The sequence below is a fragment of the Equus caballus genome, unplaced genomic scaffold (assembly GCF_041296265.1).
Source record: "Equus caballus isolate H_3958 breed thoroughbred unplaced genomic scaffold, TB-T2T haplotype2-0000437, whole genome shotgun sequence".
NCBI classification, from domain to species: Eukaryota; Metazoa; Chordata; class Mammalia; order Perissodactyla; family Equidae; genus Equus; species Equus caballus.
In genome coordinates this window covers 2,264,545-2,285,638 of record NW_027222394.1, presented here as the reverse complement: position 1 = coordinate 2,285,638, position 21,094 = coordinate 2,264,545, and the positions used below count along the sequence as shown (strand labels likewise).

Genomic DNA, 21,094 nt, shown 5'->3' with positions numbered 1-21,094 from the left:
TCTTGTGAAATGCTTTCTCTGCATCTGAGATGATCACGTTTTTTATTCCTCATTTTGTTAATTTGGTGTATCGCATTGATCGATTTGTGGATGTTGAACCATCCCTGTGTCCCTGGTATAAATCCCACTTGATCATGGTGTATGGTCCTTTTAAGATTTTGCTGTATTCGGTTTGCCAGTATTTTGTTGAGGAGTTTTGTATCTCTGTTCATCAGCAAAATTGGCCCGTAATTTTCTTTTTTTGTGTTATCCTTGTCTGGCTTTGGTATCAGCTTGATGTTGGCCTTGTAGAATGACTTACGAAGTATGCAGTCTTTTTCAATTTTTTGAAATAGTTTGAGAAGGATAGGTATTAAATCTTTGAATGTTTGGTGGAATTCTTAAGAGAAGCCATCTGGTCCTGGACTTTTATTTTTTGGGAGGATTTTGATTACTGTTTCAATCTCTTTACTTGTGATTGGTCTTTTTAATTCTCTATATCTTCTTGATTCAGCTTTGGCAGATTGTATGAGTCTAAGAATTTATCCATTTCTTCTGGATTTTGCAATTTGTTGGCATATAGTTTTCATAGTATTCTCTTATGATCCTTTGTATTTCTGTGGTATCGGTTAATTTCTCCTCTTTCATTTCTAATTTTATTTGAGCCTCCTCTCTTTTTTCCTTAGTGAGTCTGGCTAAGGGTTTGTCAATTTTATCTTCTCAAGGAACCAGCACTTGGTCGTTGATCCTTTCTACCATTTTTGTGGCTTCAATTTCATTTATTTTTGCTCTAATTGTTATTATTTCCCTCCTTCTGCTAACTTTGGGTTTTGTTTGTTCTTCTTTTTCTATTTCTGTTACGTGCAGTTTAAAAGTGCTTACTTGAGATTTTTCTTGTTTTTTAAGGTGAGCCTGTGTTGCTATGATTTTCCCTCCTAGGACCACTTTTGCTGCATCCCATGAGTTGGTGTGGTATAATGTATTTTCATTTTCATTTGTCTCCAGATATCTTGATTTCTCCTGTAATTTCTTCAATGATCCATTGGTTGTGCAGTACTATGTTGTTTAGCCTCCACATATCTGTCACTTTCGTAGCTTTTTTCTTGTAGTTGGTTTCTAGTTTCATAGCATTATGGTCACAAAAGATGCTTGATATGATTTCAGTCTTCTTAAATTTATTAAGGCTTGCCTTCTTTCCCAACATATGGTCTATCTTTGAGAATGTTCCATGTGCACTTGAGAAGAATGTGTATTCTGCTGTTTTTATATATGTTCTATTAAGTCCATCTGGTCTAGTTTTTCATTTAATTCCATTATTTCCTTGTTGACTCTCTGTCTAGATGATCTATCCATTGATCTAAGGGGGGTTTAGGTCCCCTACTATTATTATGTAGTAGTTCACTTCTCCTTTTAGGTTTGTTAATAGTTACTTTATGTACTTTGGTGCTCCTATGTTGGTTGCATCCAAATATGTATTTCTTATTGTAAATTACAATATCACAATGATCAATCTGTTGTTCAAAGTGGGGTTTTGAAGTCCCCTGCTATTATTTATTGCTGCCTATTTCTCCTTTTAGTTCTGTTTATATTTGCTTTATATATTTAGGTGCTCCAATGTTGGGTGCATAAATATTTACAGTTCTTGTATCCTTTTGATGAATTGACTCCTTTATCATTTTGTAATGGCCTTTGCTGTCTCTTGTTACAGTCTTTGTCTTCAAGTCTATTTTGTCTGAGAATTATGCTACCCTAGCTTTTGGTTTCCCTTTGCATGTAATATCTTTTTCCATCCCTTTACTTTCAGTCTGTTTGTGTCCGTAATGCTGAGATGAGTCTCTTGTAGGCAACATATATTTGGGTCATGTTTTTTAATCCATTCAGCCAAAAAACATTTACATTTAAAGTAATTATTTACATGGATGGACTTACCATGGCCGTTTTGTTGTTTTCTGGTTGTTTTGTAATTCTTCTATTCCTTTCTTCCTCTCTTGTTCTCTTCCTGTGTGATTTGATGATTTTCTCTATGGTATACTTTGATAACTTTCTCTTTGTCTTGTATATCTCCTCTAGCCTTTTACTTTGTGGTTACCATGAGGCTTACTTAAAACATACTTGCCTGCTCACTCCATGTTGAACTCTGAGGGGATAGCTCTGGTGAGTGCTGCATTCCTGTTAAGAATGCTTATTTATTTGCCATAGTCTTGTGGGTCCTGTGGACACAAGCCCATTGGCTTTCAGAGCTAGGTGTTTTGGGAGTCTGTCTGTTTGGTGAGAGTCTTAAAATTTGGAGCACTAGATGTGGAGGTCAAACCCTTTGCTCCTCAGGGAGAAGGTGGAGTTGGGGATTCCCTTCTGACTGTATGGCATTGTGGCAGGGGTGGGGATTATGATGAGAGTGTGTCTCAGCCTTTCCTACCTGTTTCAACCTGGGTATTTTTGCATTTGTCCCGTGTGTACGAGTCGCTAGTCTAGTTTCTGGATCTCTTTCAGAGAGAATGCTCCAAGTGTAGCTGTACATTTGGTGTGTCTGTGGGAAGAGGGGAGCTCAAGATCCTCCTATATCATCATCTTGGTCAACACTTGGGGGAGAAAAAAAAACAATTTTACAGTTTTATTTTAAGTTAGCCTAAGCAAAACTGTTAGAAGCAACTATTAGGACTATATATATATATATATATATATACATATTTTTTTTTCCACTGACATAGCCAAGTAAAAAGTCACTTGGATTGTCAACTAGTTTAATTTTAATCTACATCTCTTTAGTGGACATTTGTACTCACTGGCAGCCAAGCATCTGAGCCCCTTATCTATGTGTGGGGGTATTTCCTACCTTATGAGTTTTGGTGATAGGCACAGACCACCTCCCTATGTGGAATCTTGGGGAAAAAACCCAGACATTTGTTTCACTATGCTTTGCAGCTAGCAAATAGGCATGTGACCTAAGCTGAGACTTAGATGCTCTTGTCCTGTACTTTGAATTAGAAGCTAGTAACACAAAGAAGTAGGGACTACAGAGCTTCTATTGTAGTTGGAAGCAGTTGCAAGAGCTGCAGCAGGATTGAATTTTAATGCCAGTGATGCCAGGGGGTGGTGTTCACTGTCCAGGAGTGGAACTGGTGCAGCCAGTGGTGTTTAGTGTTCACCAGTGCTGGCAGTGGTGTTCTTAGGAGGCTAATTATGGCTTGATTTTGACTATGATGCCACAGCTCCCTAGACTTCCTTGTTCTTGCCAGGTGCCAAACGTGCTTCCTCAGCCTTGTTGACATGTTTGTTGGTTACCTGATTTTCTTTTAATAAATTTATTTTCTGTTTAAATTAACCAAAGGAGCTTTCAATTTCTTGTAACTTAAGAATCCTAACTGATGCAGTTTTCTTTTCTAGTGCAGGTAATTGAGAGTGACTATATTTGGTAAAACATTTAGACATATAGTACTATTTAGTAGCATTGGTTGCCTTAATAATAATTTAAAATGTTCTTTTTATGAAATTGCCTTTGACTTATACGTTAGGATCTTTTTTCACTTTCACTGTGGTCTAGTATTAGTAGGCTAATCTAGCAATTGGTCTTGAAATCCTAATTAATTTTTCCTTAGGCACATAGGAATAGGGATTATGGAGTACATAGAATTTGGTGAGAGCCATAAGAGTGTCCTGGATAATGGAAAATCAGCCTGGAGTAAAATCACTTGATTTATACATATATGAAGACTGTGTTTAGGCTTTGGCTAGTCCCTAATTCTATTGATCTTTATAATGTGGGAACTTCTTATAGAATTGATTTTTCTTCCTACTGTCTCTGTAATCTGGATTGTTTAATACTGCTGGCTCTGTCATACTTCTTATATTTTGGAACTTTGAAAAGTCACTTTGCTTTCTCCTTTTTTGAGGAAGATTAGCTCTGAGCTAACTGCTGCCAATCCTCCTCTTTTTGCTGAGGAAGACTGGCCCTGAGCTAACATCTGTGCACATCTTCCTCTACTTTATACGTGGGACGCCTCCCACGGCATGGCTTGCCAGGCGGTTCCATGTCCACCCCTGGGATCCGAACTGGCGAAACCCAGGCTGCCAAAGCGGAATACGCACACTTAACTGCTGCACCACCGGTCCAGCCCCCACTTTGCTTTCTTTGCCTTAAGTTTTAAAATGATGGAGAATAAACTAATCTCTAATGTCCTCTCTAGCCTTAGCGTTTGATGGGTCAATGAAATGTGATTTATTTCCTTTTTCTTTTCTAAAGTTTGAATGCCAGCAGTGCACTTATGCTGCGTGGATCTGGACAGATCAAATTCTTTGCTCAGTGAACTCAAAATGGTCAATTAAGACATAGCTATTGGGAAGTATGTTAAAGTACAAGTTCAGTAAGTACCGAAGTCTGGGGGTATTCAGTAACTGTCATTCATGTAGTTTATGAAAATCATTTGGAAAATGAACAGCTTTGTATATTCACAGTTGAAATTCTTGGAAGACAGTATAATATCTGGTTGAAAACTTCAAAACCAGAATGCTTAGGTTTCAGTCTGGCTCTACCATTTATTAGCAGTGTGACCTTGGGCAAGTTACTTAACCTCTCTGCATCTTAGTTTCTTCATCAGTAAAATGGGGATAAAAATAGAACCTACCTTACAGAGTTCCTGTGAAGATTAAATGAGTTTGTACATGTAAAGTATCTGAAGTGTCTAGAAAGGTGCAAGACATATGGTACTCATCATTAGCAATTATTATTTTCATGTTATTATATAATCTCATGTAGCTAAAATACATTTTGTCATTTTACTTATAATTCTTGTATAAATCTTGAATTTGAGATCATAGTTTCATGTATATCCAAAAGATTTATTGTGCATATCTGCTTATCTTGTCATGAATGTTTTATGGCATTCTACTATTATTAATAGAGCAAATAATTTATAACCATTAAATATTGCACTATCATGGGATTCGTTGCAGTGTTTGGCACAGAGATCATAGTTGTGAAGCACATCCATAAAAGCTAGCTGTGTTTTAAAGAAGTTATGAGATTTCAAGTATGCATAGCTGATATAGTAATGTAACTGAATTGCTCTAATAATAAACTTAACATTTCTTTCAATCCTATATAGATTTTGGTCCTTTCTCTACTTCCTGTTGATAGAAGTAGAATATTGAAATACAAGGAAAATTAAAATGGCAGCATTGACCAAGAATAGTGCTATCATATGAGAATGTTTCAGTGGTACCTCCTTGCCAATGCATTGATTTCTCTTTGCTTATCTTGATTTTATAATTCAGATGTATTTTATGCTTCATTATTAATGATAGGTGTAGAGTCTTTCTTATTAGTTCTTGGATTTTCTATCTAAGAAAATTTTGTGAAACAGTATATACTATAACATTTGAGAACATTTTCATAGTTTCTTTTCATAAAATAGCATAATTATCACTATACTTTTAGATTTTAATTCCAAATCTTTAATTCAACTAAAATGACATCATTTTATTTTATTTATGTATTTATTTTGGTGAGGAAGATTGGCCCTGAGCTAATATCTGGTTCCCATCTTCCTCTTTTTGCTTGAGGAACATTGTCCCTGAGCTAACATCTGTGCCTGTCTTCCTCTATTTTGTATGTGGGATGCTGCCACAGCATGGCATGATGAGCAGTGTGTAGGGCCGTGCCTGGGATCTGAACCCAGGAACCCTGGGCCACCAAGGTGGAGCATGTGAACTTAACCAGTTTGCCACCAGGCTGGCTCAACAATCATTTTAGAGACCATTTCTTTAATCATTGTGTTTTTTATCCTGTTTCCTTTTTCAGGACCAGGGTTCTGATCAAGCAGGAAAGGAGAAAGCAAAAGGTAAAGAGAATATGTTTATTTGTGTTAGCTTTATGAAAAAAGTGATCTTCTGAAGCATTTTTCCAAGGGTAATAACTAAGTGAAATTGGAAGACTCTCTTCCTTTAGCCTTCTCAACCTTGTAGATAGGTTGATAACCAACCATTTTGCTTAGGCAGAGACTTAAGGACCTTGTTGATTCTTGTTGTCATTCTAGTTCCAAGATGTATCCCAAGTCTGATAACTTCTCACTACCTATACTATTAGCACCCTGATTCAAATCATCATCATTTATTGCCTAGAGTAGTATAATGGCCTTATAACCTACCACCTTTTTTTGTTTTTTAATTACATTGATCATTACACAGTAAAGTTGAGCATGTATGTACATTACAGCTCAGCAGTATATATCTGAGTGAAACTCTTCCACTTGTGAACTTTGAGACATGTACAAGCTTGTTTGGATATTGTTGTTGTTAAGTAGCAAACAAAAAAAAGAGAGAGAAGGAGGAGAAAGAGAGAAAGAAGGACAGGGGAGGAGGAAGGAAAGGGGACCACCCAAATGTCCATTAGCAGTAAAATGGTTAAGCAAATAGTGGCATACCCAAGTAATGATGGAGCAGTGAAAATGTTTCAACTACGCGTAATTAGTGTGGATGAATCTCAAAAACATAAAGTTGGATAAAGAAAGCAACTCACAAAAGAATACAAGCAGTAAGATTCCATTTACAAAAAGTTCCAAAACAGAAAAAATATGTTCGAAGGTAGTAAAATTTAAAGAAAAGCAAGGGAGTGATTATTATGAAAGCAGGATAGTTGTTAACTCAGTGAATTGATGCTTCATTGTAAATTTAACTTATATTTCCTTGATTACTAATGAGACTGACTATCTTGTCATTCAGGTTTCCTCTTTTGTCAGGTACTTTTCCAAGTAGTTTTTTCATTTTTTATTTGAGTTGTTTGTCTTTTTCTTGTTGTGTCTATGTATTTAGGAATTATTTGTCAGGTATATTTGTCCTTTGGCTTTTAATTTTAGTTTTTCAATCCTGTCTTTGAAGAAAAGTTCTTAATTTTAATGTAATTGAATTTATCACTGTTTTTCTGCTTTATCTTTTACTCCTTTGTAGTCTGTGACACAGTGGTTAGTATGATCTTTTAAAGGCACAAATCAGAATTTATCATTCCCCAGCTTAAAAGCCTCAATTGCTTTTCATTGCTCTTAGAATGAAATCTGATTTTACCAAAGTCTAAAAGAATCAGAAGGATCTGCACCCTGCCTGCCTCTCTGACCTTGTTTCTTACTACTTGTCCTATTCATTTTATTTAAGCCACACTGACCTTCTTTCTGCCACTGTTCTTTGTCTGGAATAGTCTCCCTCGAGATATTTGCATGTCTGGCTTGTCAACATTTGAGTCTCAGCAAAAGTATGTCCTCTTAGATTGGCCTTCTCTGATCACTACATCTAAATAGCTCCCTGCCCTCCAAATGCTGTCTCTCCTTTACCCTCTTTAATTTGTCACTCTTTCGTAATCCTATATTTTCTTAGAAATTTGTTTATTCTGTCCCCCCATTAAAATATCTTCATGAGAAGAAGGATTTTACCACGTTTGTTCATTTTCTATCTCCTGTGCCTTGAACTGTCTCTAGCAATAACATAGACACTCAATAATAAATAAACTATGAATGAAGGCTGTCCCAAGACTGTTTTTAAAAAGTAATCTAACTCTATCTGGATCATTCTTTTGAATATTTGTCAGAAAGGGAAAGACACATGGCTCTTCCCAAGGTGTTGATCTCTAATCGTGTCACTTTTCTCTTCTTTGAAAATTTCATACCTTCCTTTACCTCCCCAAACCTCTCTTTCCCAACACTATTCTTTATCCCTTCATGCTCGTTAAATGACCTTGTATCATAGTTCAGAGGAAATAGAAGCTATCAGATGAGAATTATCTCAAATTTCTACCACCAGTTCTATAAACCACCTTCCTTCTTCATCCATCTTCTCTTTCCCTCCTCTAACTACAGAAGTAATTCCCTCTGATCAAAGGAAGGTCTCTCTGTCTGTGATCTGGATTCCATTTACTTCCGCTTTCCATTGATGTTTACACATACTGAATTTTCTCCTATTAGACAAGTAAAGGTGTCTCTGGGTCCTTTCTCTTTCCTGCTATGCCCTTTCACTCTCATCTCCCATTTGTTCCTTGGTCCACTTCACTGTACAGCTCTTACTAGTGTCAAAATTGAACTTTATAAATCATACAGACAGAAAATCAATAAGGAAATATTGGTCTTAAATGACACATTAGACCAGATGGACTTACTAGATATATGCAGAGCGTTCTATCCCAAAACAGCAGAATACACATCTTTTCAAGTCGGTCGGAACATTTTCCAGGATAGAGCATATGTTAGGCCACAAAACAAGTCTCAGTAAATTGAAGAAGATTGAAATCATATTAAACATCTTTTCTGAGCACCATGGTATGAGACTAGAAATCAACTACAAGAAGAAAACTGGAAATAACAAAACATGGAGTCTAAACAACATGCTGCTTAACAACCAGTGTGTCATTGAAGAAATCAAAGAGCAAGTAAATGATACATGTCTACCTAAGGAAGTAAGAAAAATCTCAGATAAACAGTCTAATCTTACAACTAAAGGAACTAGAAAAGGAAGAACGAACAAAACCCAAAGTTAGTAGAAGGAAGGAAATCGTAAAGATCAGAGCAGAAATAAATAGAAACTGAAAAAATACCATAGAAAAGATCAATGAAACTAAGAGCTGGTTCTTTGAAAAGGTAATTGATAAACCTTTAGCCAGACTCATCTAGAAAAAAAAAGAGGCCCCAAATACGTAAAATCAGAAATGAAAGAGAAGTTATGTCTGACACCTCAGAAATGCAAATATCATGATATTACTATGAACAATTAGATGCCAGCAAATTATACAACCTAAAAGAAATAGATAAATTCCTAGAAACATACAGTCTTCTAAGACTGAATCAGGAAGAAATAGAACATCTGAACAGACTGATTACTAATAATAAATTGCCTCAGTAGTCAAAAATCTCCCAAGAAACAGAAGTCTAGGACCAGATGGTTCCACAGGTGAATTCTGCCAAACATTTAAAGAATTAATACCTGTCCTTCTCAAACTATTTCAAAAAATTGAAGAGGGAGGAATGCTTCCAAACTCATTCTATGAGGCCAACATTACCCTGATACCAAAACCAGACAAAGACACTACAAAAAGAGAAAATTATAGGCCAATATCCCTGATGAATGTAGATGCAAAAATCCTCAGCAAAATATTAGCAGACTAAAATCAACAATACATTAAAAGGATCATACACCATGATTAAGTGGGATTTTTCCTAGGCATGCAAGGATGGTCAGTATGCACACGTTAGTCATTGTGATATGCCACATAAACAAAGCAAAGAATAAAAATTGTATGATTATCTCAATAGATGCAGAAATAGCTTTTGACAAAATTCAACATCCATTTATGATAAAAATTCTCAACAACGTGGGTATAGAGAGAACCTACCTCAACATAGTAAAGGCTGTATGTGACAAACCCACAGCTAATATCATATTCGATGGTGTAAAGCTGAAAGCATTTCTTCTAAGATCAGAAACAAGACAAGGATGCCCACTCTCACTACTTTTATTATATTGGAAGTCCTAACACAGCAATTAGTAGGAAAAATAAAAGCCAGCCTGATTGGAAAGGAATAAGTAAAACTGTCACTGTTTACTGATGACATGATACTTTATACTAAATATATATATATACTTTTTATTTTATATATATTGTTTATATATATACACACACACACACTAAAAACTCCACCAAAAATTATTAGGATAAATGAATTCAGTGAAGTTTCAGGATACAAAATTAATATACAGAAATCTGTTGGGTTTCTATACACTAATAACGATCTATCAGAAAGAGAAATTAAGAAAACCCTCCCAGGACAATTGCATCAAAAACAATAAAATACATAGGAATAAATTTAACCAAGGAGAGGAAAGACCTATACTCTGAAAGCTATAAGACATGGATGAAAGAAACCGAAGACAAATAAATGGAAAGATGTATGTGCTCACGAATTAATACTGTTAAAATGTCCGTACTACCCAAAGCAATCTACAGATTCAATGCAACCCCTATGAAAATACCATTGGTATTTTTCACAAAACTAGAACAAATAATCCTAAAATTTGTATAGAACCACAAAAGACCCAAAATAGCCAAGCAATCTTGAGAGAGAAGAAAGCTGGAGGTATCACATTTCCAGATGTCAAACTGTACTACAAAGCTATAATAATCAAAACATTATGATACTGGCACAAAAACAAATGCAGAGATAATGTAACAGAATAGAAAGCCCAGAAATAAACCCACAAATATATCGTCAATTAATCTACAACAAAGGAGGCAAGAATATTCAGTGGGGAAAAGACAGCTGTTTCAATAAATGATATTCGGAAGACTGGACAGCTCTAGGCAAAAGAATGAAACTGGACTACTTTCTTTCGGTATGTGTAAAAATACACTCAAAATGGATTAAAGACTTAAACGTAAGACCTGAAACCATAAAACTCCTAGAAGAAAACTTAGGCAGTAAACTGTTTGACATCAGTCTTAATAATTTTTTGGATCTGTCTCCTCAGGCAAGGGCAACAAAAGCAAAGATAAACAAATGAGACTACGTCACACTAAAAAGCTTTTACACAGCAAAGGAAACCATCAGCAAAATGAAAAGGCAATCTACCAAATGGGAGAATATACTTGCAAATGATATATCTGATAAAGGGTTAATGTCCAAAATGTATAAAGAGCTCATACAACTCAATATCAAAAAAATAATTCAATAAAAAAATGAGAGGAACTGAATAGACATTTTTCCAAAGACATTTACAGATGCCCAACAGACATGTAAAAAGATGTTCAACATCACTAATCCTAAGGGAAATGCAAATCAAAACCATCAAAAGACAATAAATGTCAAGTGTTAGTGAGGATGTGGAGAAAAGGGAGCCCTCGCGCACTTTTGGTGGGAATGTATACTGTTGCAGCTACTATGGAGAACAGTATGGAAGCTTCTAAAAACATTAAAAACTAACATATGACCCAGCAGTTTGACTTCTGGGTATTACCTGAAGAAAACAAAAACACTAATTTGAAAAGAAATATGCACCCTTATGTTCATTGCAGCATTATTTGCAATAGCCGAGATGTGGAAGCAGCCTAAGTGTCCATCGGTGGATATATTGGTAAAGAAGATGTGGCATATATTTATTCAGTGGAATATTAGCCGTAAAAAAGAATGAAATCTTGTCATTTGTAGCAACATGGATGGATATAGAGGGTGTTATTCCAAGTGAAATATGTCAGACAGAGAAAGATAAATATCATCTGATTTCACTTATATGTGGAATCTAAAAAACAAAACAAATGAACAAACAAAACAGAAACAGACTCATAGACACAGAGAACAGGCTGGTCATTGCCAGTGGTGAAGCTGGTGGTAGGTTGGGCAAAATAGGTGAAGGGGATTAAGAAGTACAAACTTTCAGTTATAAAGTAAATAAACCATGGGGGTATAATATACAATGTAGGGAATATAGTCAATAATATTATAATGACTTTGGTGACAGATTGTTGGTAGAATCATTGTAGTGATTATTTCGTAATGTGTGTAAATGTCAAATCACTACGTGTACACCTGAAACTAACATAATGTTCTATGTTAACTAAAATTCAATAAAAAAATTTGAACTTTATGTTATTCAATTCCAAAGATATTTTTCATATACTTTAATGTGTCATCATCTGCTTTTCCATAACCTTCATCTTTTTTGTTTTGGTGATACAAACTTTATTTAGCACTTCATGAAGTGAACAGTCTTCTTTCAGAGAACTGCTGCCCGTTCCCTTCATCTTGAAACATGCTCTTCCCTTGCTTCCTTTGACACGTTCTTAAGATTTTATTTGTCTCCCTGGCTGCTCCTTTTAAATGTCTATTTTCAATTTAAAATTTGATTGTCTTCTGGAAGTTTTCTATTTATCTTCTAATTATTTTTTACTTGTCTCTACCAAATGAGACTTGTTAAAAAAAGTTGAGCCTAACAACAAAAAATCAAACAACCCAGTCAAAAGATGGGCCGAGGACATGAACAGACATTTCTCCAAAGAAGATATACGGATGGCCAATAGACATGAAAAGATGCTCATCATCACTCATCATCAGGGAAATGGAAATCAAAACTACACTAAGATATCACCTTACACCTGTCAGAATGGCAAAAATAACCAAAACAAAAAGTGACAAATGTTGGAGAGTTTGTGGAGAAAAAGGAACCCTCATACACTGTTGGAGGGAATGCAAACTGGTGCAGCCACTATGGAAAACAGTACGGAGATTATTCAAAAAATTAAAAATAGAAATACCTTATGAACCAGCCATCCCACTACTGGGTATCTATCCAAAGAGCTTGAAGTCAGCAATTCCAAAGGTCCCATGCACCCCTATGTTCATCACAGCATTATTTACAATAGCCAAGATGTGGAAGCAACCTAAGTGCCCATCAACTGATGGTTGGATAAAGAAGATATGGTATATATATGTATACACACACACACACACACGCGCGTGCGCGCGCAATGGAATACTACTCAGCCATAAAGATGGATAAAATCGTCCCATTCACAACAACATGGATGGACCTTGAGGGTATTATGTGAAGTGAAATAAGCCAGATAGAGAAAGACGAACTCTGTATGACTCCACTGATAGGTGGAAGTTAAACATATAGACAAAGAGAACTGATTGGTGGTTACCAGGGGAAAGGGGGGGTGAGGGGAGTGCACAAAGGGTGAAGTGGTGCACCTACAACATGACTAACAATAATGTGCAACTGAAATTTCACAAGGTTGTAAACTATCATAATCTTAATAAAAAGTTAAAATACCACACAAAAAATATTTAGAAATAAACTTGATATCCTATAATATGAAATATGTCACCAAAAGCCATTGGAAGTCATAACTATACATATAACATATTTTAAATATTTTATCAATCTGTCTTTTATACTCATGCTTTAGTACATTTTTTACTAAATAAAGATTTGCTTGTCTTAGATATCCCCATAGGAATTGTATGTGGAGGTCTAACTGTCCTAACAACTTTGATAATGTGCTAAAAAGATTGGAAATGTGTTTTGAATTTATTGTTTATTTGATATCAAATAATAAAATAGTGAAATTGTCTGCAAAAGTTACCCCCCCAAAAAAAGTTGAGCCTAACCTTGTCAGGTAAATTAGTTACATACCTTTGTTCTCTCTAGGAAAAGAAAGATCAGAGGTTATCATGATGGATAGATTATGAGGGTTCAACCTCTTCAGCCGTGTCCCCTGGAGTAAAGGCTTGCTCCCTTCATACACAGTGTTTGTACTGTTCTTCTTCATTCCTGGAACATTATCTTCCCACACTCTGGCTAACTCTGACTCATCCATCTATCTTAGAAAAAAGTCATTTTCTAAGAAAGCTTCCCTCTTCTCCTGCCCTCCCTCTGCCAACTCTCCCCACATCTACCTGTAGTTTACATACTCCTGATGCTCAGTTGTAATTGTTTGTGTCATTCTCTTTCTGATTATGGTCTTATCCTTCACAGAGTACAGTGCCTTAGGAAATAATATCTTAATTCCAAGACGCTGTCAATTATATGATCCAGAGTCATGTTTTTCAAAGGGGAAAAATATTTACATCCTGAAGGTTCTGTCATTTCATTGCTGACCATAGTGTGATCTTTTTAAAGAAGCCCCAATGTGGAGCTGCACATCACTCAAACGAAACACTTTTTTATCTGTGGTTAAGTTTGCATAAAAATGCAGCATTTACTTTTTTGCTTGATAGCTGGCAAGTCTCTTACAGTTCTTATGTTTTTTAGAATCTTAAAAGTCTATTATTAATATTCTGAAATATTAATGTGATAAAACCTTAACTTCTTGGAAAAATGATACTTCCTCTTGCATTAAATTTTTTACCATCTTGGACTTTTTTCACTTTTTATATCTCACATTTATAATCACGTTTATGCCATTGTGTTATGAGTTATATAGTGAAGAAGATGTTTTCACAATTTGTTATAGTGTCTAATACATAATAGTTGCTCAATAAACAAATTTTGAACAAATGCCTTTGAACTTCTTAAATTAAGGATGTAATCTGAGAGAAAAAGAATGAAAATAAGAATAATTCTGCTCAATCAGAAATAAATACTGAATGAAAAATGATAATTATTTACAAGTCTGGTATAAAAGAAAATCTAGGAGTCATGGGGAGATAACAGAATTAAGTTAGCTTTGGCTGCAGATAAGTTCTCACATAGCTTCTTTTTGTTTTTCTCTTCTCATTTCAGTTGACTTTTATTGGCACACAGCTATGCGTATCTTTAGGCTTTTTATATCTGTGGTATAGCATACTTTGCAGAAAAACAAGTTTTTAGCCTATCACATTTGTTTTATCAGGTTTTTAAAAACGTTCCACATTCAGATAATTTTTTTTAATCTTTTGATACCTGGGAATGGCTTTATACAGTTCTGTTTTAAAGGCATTACGCTTAACAAAAGAAAGATTATAAGAAGCTGTAATTTAGAGTCTTTGGGCAAACTACAAGTTATCGTGATTCATTTTAATTTACATGTAAACATGTAAAGGAGGTGTCACAGAAATATAAAAAATATCAAGTCAATTATTTAATAGCATTATTGCTTTTTATTATTGATGATTCTGCCTGAAACTATATGGTTGCTAGAAGAACTTTTTATTTTTAATTTTTTTAGGAATATTTTGAAAAGAAAAGGTTAAAATCAAAAATGAAATTACGGGGAGTTTTATCCCCTGTCAAAAATTCTGCTGTCAGTTTAGACCTCCTTAACCTGTATATGGTAAATCAGATATCTTGCCAGAAGAAAAGACCTGGTAAGTCAGCCTCTCCAGTAACATTTTGTTTTGAGTCTGATGTGATCATAATGTTTAGTTTTCCAATAATTTTGTAATTTTAGAACTCAAAGGATGTGGAAAGTAATTTTAAAACTTGATTGCCCTCTTAAATTAGAAGCTTTGTTAGTCTCTGCTTAAAATGTTTTATTGTTTAATCCATTTATTTTTTTTTAGGTGGTGTGTTATATAAAATTAATTTTATAAGGTATGGTTAAACTTATAGCGTTGTTTCAATTATTATGTTATTTTGTCTAGGCAGATAGTTACCAAAGTTTGGCTAAAGAGCAGGGAATAAATATCTTTACTGTCTTATCCTATTTGGAGAATTTGTTTGAAAGGAAGAGCTGAACAAGTTTTTGCCTCAATGATTAGTTTCCTATCTCATAACTTGAATTCCTTAGACATTCTTGGGATGTTAACTATAGTAGTCTAATACTTCAAAATAAAGTTCATTTTGGCCTGCACTTTGATTCTTCAAGTAAATAAAAAGTTTAATCAGAGTAATTTTTTCTCTCTCAAGGAAACTTGTGTCTGATATTTAATTTTTAAAACAAGTGCTAAAATGAGAGCTTAAGAACTGAGTTCATAAAAAGGGATTGAAATTGATCACAGTATTGTTAGTGTCTCCTCTTTTCCTTTCTGTGCTATTTTTGTTTCTCCACAGATGACAGTTGTCACAAGTAAATGTAGTCACACTTTAGTAGAAGTAAATACATTATTAATAAACTTTAGGAATAAAAGTTTCTGTTGTAAATATATTTGCTATATTTAGTTCTTTTTCTTCATTTGTGTAATAGTGTTATCAGCTGTTGTCACCATGTCTTACATTAGATCCTCGGATCTTATTCATCATTTTGCTGAAAGTTAGTACCCTTTTCCCAACCTTTCCCTATCCCCCAGTCGCCAGATCCTGGCAACCACTTTTCTATTCTCTGTTTCTATGAGTTTGACTTTTTTTTTTTTTTTAGATTCCACACGTAAGTGATACCATGCAGTATTTGTCTTTCTCAGTCTGGCTTATTTCACTTAGCATAATGCCTTCTAGCTCCGTCCATGTTGTCACACATGGCAGGATTTCATTCTTTCTCAGGGCTCAGGAATATTCCATTGTATATATACACACACACATATACACACCACACCATCTTTATCCATTCATCCATTGATGGACGCTGAGGTTGTTTCCATATTTTGGCTCTGTGAATTATGCTGCTGTGAACTTGGGAGTGCAGATATCTCTTTGAGATCTTGTTTTCATTTTATTTGGATATATACCCAGAAGTGAGATTGCTGAATCATATGATAGTTCTATTTTTAATTTTTTGAGGAACCTCTATATTGTTCTCCATAGAGCTTGCCCCAATTTACATTCCCACCAACCATGCACAAGGGTTCCCTTTTGTCCACATCCTTGCAAACACTTCTTACCTCTTGTCTTTTTTTTTTTTTTTTACTTTTTGTGAGGAAGATTGGCCCTCAGCTAATATCTGTTGCCAATCTTCTTCTTTTTCTTTCTTTCTCTCCCCAAAGCCCCAGTACATAGTTGTATATCCTAGTTGCAGGTCATTCTAGTTTTTCTATGTTGGATGCTGCCACAGCATGGCTAGATGAGCAGTATATAGCTCTGTGCACAGGGTCTGGACTGGCGGACCCTGGGCCACTGAACTGGAGCACACAAACAACTATTCGGCCACGTGGTCAGCCCCCTCTCTTGTCTTTTCGATGATAGTCATTCTAACAGGTGTGAGGTGATGTCTCATTGTGGTTTTGAATGCATTCCCCTGAGGATTAGTGATGTTGAACACCTTTTCATGTACCTGTTGCTCAGTTGTATGTCGTCTTTGGAAAAATGTCTGTTCAGAGGGTCCTCTGCTCATTTTTTAATCGATTCTTGTTTTTTGATATTGAGTTGTATGAGCTCTTTATGTATTTTGAATATTAATCCCTTATCAGACAATATGATTTGCAGGTATTTTCTCCCATTCTTTAGATTGCATTTTCATTTTGTTGGTGGTTTCCTTTGCTATACAGAAGCTTTTTGGTTTGATGTAGGACCAGTTGTTTATTTTTGCTTTTATTCCTTTTACTTTTGGTGTCAAATCCAGAAAATCATCATGAAGACTGATGTCACGGAGCTTATTCCTTATGTTTTCTTCTAGGAGTTTTATGGTTTCAGGTCTTGTATTTAAGTCTTTAATCCATTTTGAGTTGACTTTTGTGTATGGTGTAAGATAGGGTTCCAGTTTAATTCTTTTACATGTGGCTGTCCAGTGATGTATTTAACTTTATATATTTCCTTTCTCCCTCACTCTGTTTTCATTCATACATTGAACATATGTTTTTTGAGTACTTACCCTAAGTATTGTATTGGATTCTGGATGTAGAACAGAAAATAACAGGGGCAGGACATGCTGCTGTAGGGGAGGAAGAGAATTCCTCTATCTCTTGTAGGTTCTTCTGGCTGGGCTATGAATTAAATTGACATGAGACAGAATAAAAGGAGAAAATCAAACAAAGCTTTGTAACATGTATCATGGGAAAAATCCAGGAAAACTGGTTAACTCCCGGACTGGCTAAGGTTGTCATCTTAAATACCGTCTTTGGCTAAAGACAAAGGAGCATGTTGGGGGTGGGAGGGAGTCAGTTATGGGAGATTACCAGAAAAGGACAGTAAACAAGAGAAAGGTTATTATGCGGATTTAAGTCCTTGCCTTCTGCCTTGATAGGAGTTTCTGGACATAAGGACATCCCCCCTCTTCCTGGTACAGAGAGGGAGTTACCTTTACAAATGGAGATTTCCCTTACAAATGTAAATGTGTTTTACAGAGGGTAGCTTCTACTTTTCAGAGCTTCTCGCCTGTCTGCAGTTTCTTAAAAGTAATCAGCCCCAAATAATCCTCATGCCAAAGAGACACATTTTGGGGTGGCCAATTCTGATCCCCCACACTACCAAAAAATAAGGCACCTTGGCATATTGAATATTTTGAGCTGAGGAATTTGAGGAAGCAGCATGTGCAGGAAGGATTTTCATGTGAGAGGTGCCCTCGCTATACCCCAAGAAAAGGAACGTTGTTATCTCCAACGCAGAGGGAACACCGAGAGGACTCTAATGAACAGACCTTGCTGTTTCCCTCAGTTTACTACACTTAGCTGATACCCCTTTTTGTCCTGTCCCATTTCCCCAGGACTTTCCGCTCTTCATCAAACCTAGCTTAAAAATGCTCAGGTTTAACCACTTTGGGTCTTCATTTCCTTACAAAGTTTTCCACATAAAACTTATATTAAATAAATTTGTATGCTTTTTCTCTTGTTAATCTGTCTTTTGTTACAGGCCCCCAGCTGATAATTTAGAAGGGTAGAGAGAAAAGATTTTTCCTCCTCTACCAAAGCAAGATTTTATTAGTTAGGACTCATGACTGCAAATTACAGAAACTTGAAAAATATATATTTACTTACTTAATGTTGTGGACTGAATGTTTGTGTGCCCCCAAAATTCATATGTTGATGTGATATTAGGAGGTTGGGCCTTTAGGAGGTGATTGGGTCAGGAGAGTGGACCCTGATGAATGGAATTAGTGCCCTTGTAAAAGAGACCCCAGAGAGTTCTCTCACCTCTACCACTGTGTGAGGACACAGGGAGAAGACAGCTGTCTGTGAACCAGGAAGCGAGCCCTCACCAGACAGCGAATCTGCCAGCACTTTGATCTTGGACTGCCCAGCCTCCAAACTGAGAAATAAATTTCTATTTTGTATAGTTCACCCAGTCTATGGTAGTCCGTTACAGCAGCCTGAACGGACTAAGACACTTAACTGAAAGGAAGGGTAGTGGTGCCTCTGGGCCTCAGAGACTGCTTGAGTCAGGAAATTGAATACTACCAAGATTCTTTTTCACTTCAGATACTAGTTTTATTCTCTCAGACTGTCTTCATCAATGAAGCTTAAAATGTGACATTAAAAAACTAACATTGACAACTAGAAGCTATGTACCAGGGGGCTTTGGGGAGAAAAAGGAAAAATAAAATCCAAAAAAACCCCACTATGAACTGACATTGCTCATCTCTCCAATTTCACCACCAGGGAAATACTGAGAGCTGCTTCTCTGATTCTGAATTTTTTAATTCCGCTGGAAGGAGGTTGCCTTGCTCTGCTGGTGTCAGGTCTCAGCGCTGGAACAATTACTTATAACCAGAGGGGTGTAATACCATTATTGAGTGGCAGGTGGTTGCCACTAAACCAATTATTTTTTCCAGGGAAGCAGGGTTATATAAGAAGATAGAAGCTCTCCACTGCAACTCTGTAGTTTGTGCATGTGTAAAAAGCATTTCCTGGAAAAGGATCATAACTAAAAGTACTAAGCGGTCAAAATAGTTATATCGTCTATAAGGAGAGACAAGGCTGCTGCATCTAAAGTTTAAAAATCTAGTGAGGGAGATAGAGTTAATCAAGTACAGTAAACTATGGTAGGTGCTATAATAGAGAACATATGTAGTGCTATGGGAAAGTGTAATATAGCAACTGATACAGTCTAGGGGTTAGGGGAGTTTTGAAGGAATCAAAAAATAAAGCAAAATTTCGGGGCTGGCCCCGTGGCCGAGTGGTTAAGTTCGCGCGCTCCGCTGCAGGCAGCCCAGTGTTTCGTTAGTTCGAATCCTGGGCGCGGACATGACACTGCTCATCAGACCACGCTGAGGCAGCGTCCCACATGCCACAACTAGAAGAACCCACAATGAAGAATACACAACTATGTACTGGGGGGCTTTGGGGAGAAAAAGGAAAAAATAAAATCTTTAAAAAAAAATAAATAAATAAATAAAGCAAAATTTGTAGGGCCCCTTTCATGAGGAGAATGTAAGATGATGAAGAAAAAGATGATTTGAATTATCTGTGATAGTTGCTAGTACTGTAATGTCTTCTATCATGTATAGAATATAGGTGGTTTTAGTAAATATCTAAGATGTACATTTACTTAATGACCATGGTATATCAACCAGTGCTTTTAAAAGATTTTATTATTCATTCTTAATTTTTAATTGCAACTTTTTCATTATAGAAACTGTGAGAAAACCGATCATGTGAATATGAATAGAGACATAAAAATGCCCCTGAGAAAACATGATTTAGAACTTCCAATGTCGCCTCATCTTGTCCCGTCTAACCTCTGCATTGATGATATGGAAAACAAGTAGGTTTTAGCTAGGTTGCATATTATTAGGTATTTGAAAGAGTCATTATCAACTCTGTTTTATTCATTGGAAAATGTATAAAGGGATTATCCTAGCTCCAGTTTTTGTTTGTTTGACTGTTAGCAGTATTATTAAACTATTAAGACCTTAGTCAATGAACTAATATCCATGCTAAGTGTTCTTTGGATGCATAGTTTGACTTTCCTTATCATAAAAATCTCTCTCTAGTAATAATGTAATTTTTATAAAACACAGTAATATTATAACCCTGGAATGATTTACTTAAGAGTTCCATATGTTTTCATATTTGTATAGAACAGTATGAATTTTAAATATTTATAAAAGATAATCAATTTTATTGCCACCTATGTGTTTAACTGTTACATTTTCTTTTCATTAGTTTACACTATCAAAGACAAGGCAGCAAGGAAGAACTTGGCCCAGTTAAGGTGAGAGTTAAACAAAAATTTTTTTAAGTTATTTTAACAATTGTGACATGCCACTGTTACCCAACCAGGTTCATTTTTGCCCGCCGCCCAGAAAGCCAAACACTGAGATGACGAGATAGCAGCAGAGAGAGGGTTTACTCACAAGGTAGCCATGTGAGGAAGCGAGCTCATGAGCCTGAAATTTGCTTCCCCGAAAACAGAGACTCAGGGATACATATGGGCCGGGGTCAACGTGGTCTGACATGTGGAGAGAGGTGATTGGAGGTGAGGAGAGGTGAGGTAATGATGATCTGCACAAGCGTAGTCAGACTTGATGCCTCTTCATAGGACCCACGTTCACAAAATGGCGACATCAGCATGATCTGAGGGGAGAGTTTTTAGCCTCTTCAAGTCACCTGTCGGACATCTCCGTGGGCCCAGTTGATGAGTTGGTGGTCTCAACTGGCCTGAAGTGGACAAGGAGTTCCAATTCCTGAAAAACAGCTCACACACGCATTACCATGGTGATGCAGGCACCAGGAAGATGTTACCTATAGGAGCCTAGCGGGAGTCAGCATATTGCCTAAACAGCACAATTAACAATGAGTGGGTTAAACAGCTAAAAGCTATAATCAGTAATTGCAAAAGGGAAAAAAACTTTAATTCC

At 36.0% G+C, this 21,094-nt stretch overlaps 1 protein-coding gene across 1 annotated transcript in view; it reads left to right on the top strand.

Annotated features, from left to right (window-relative positions):
- Positions 1 to 21,094, top strand: part of LOC138922989 (regulator of DNA class I crossover intermediates 1-like) — a 75,465-nt gene that overhangs the window by 11,346 nt on the left and 43,025 nt on the right. The window contains 5 exon segments of the mRNA XM_070259479.1: positions 5,777 to 5,816; positions 14,657 to 14,795; positions 19,867 to 19,881; positions 19,884 to 19,998; positions 20,400 to 20,448. Coding sequence (XP_070115580.1) covers positions 5,777 to 5,816; positions 14,657 to 14,795; positions 19,867 to 19,881; positions 19,884 to 19,998; positions 20,400 to 20,448 — 358 coding nt within the window.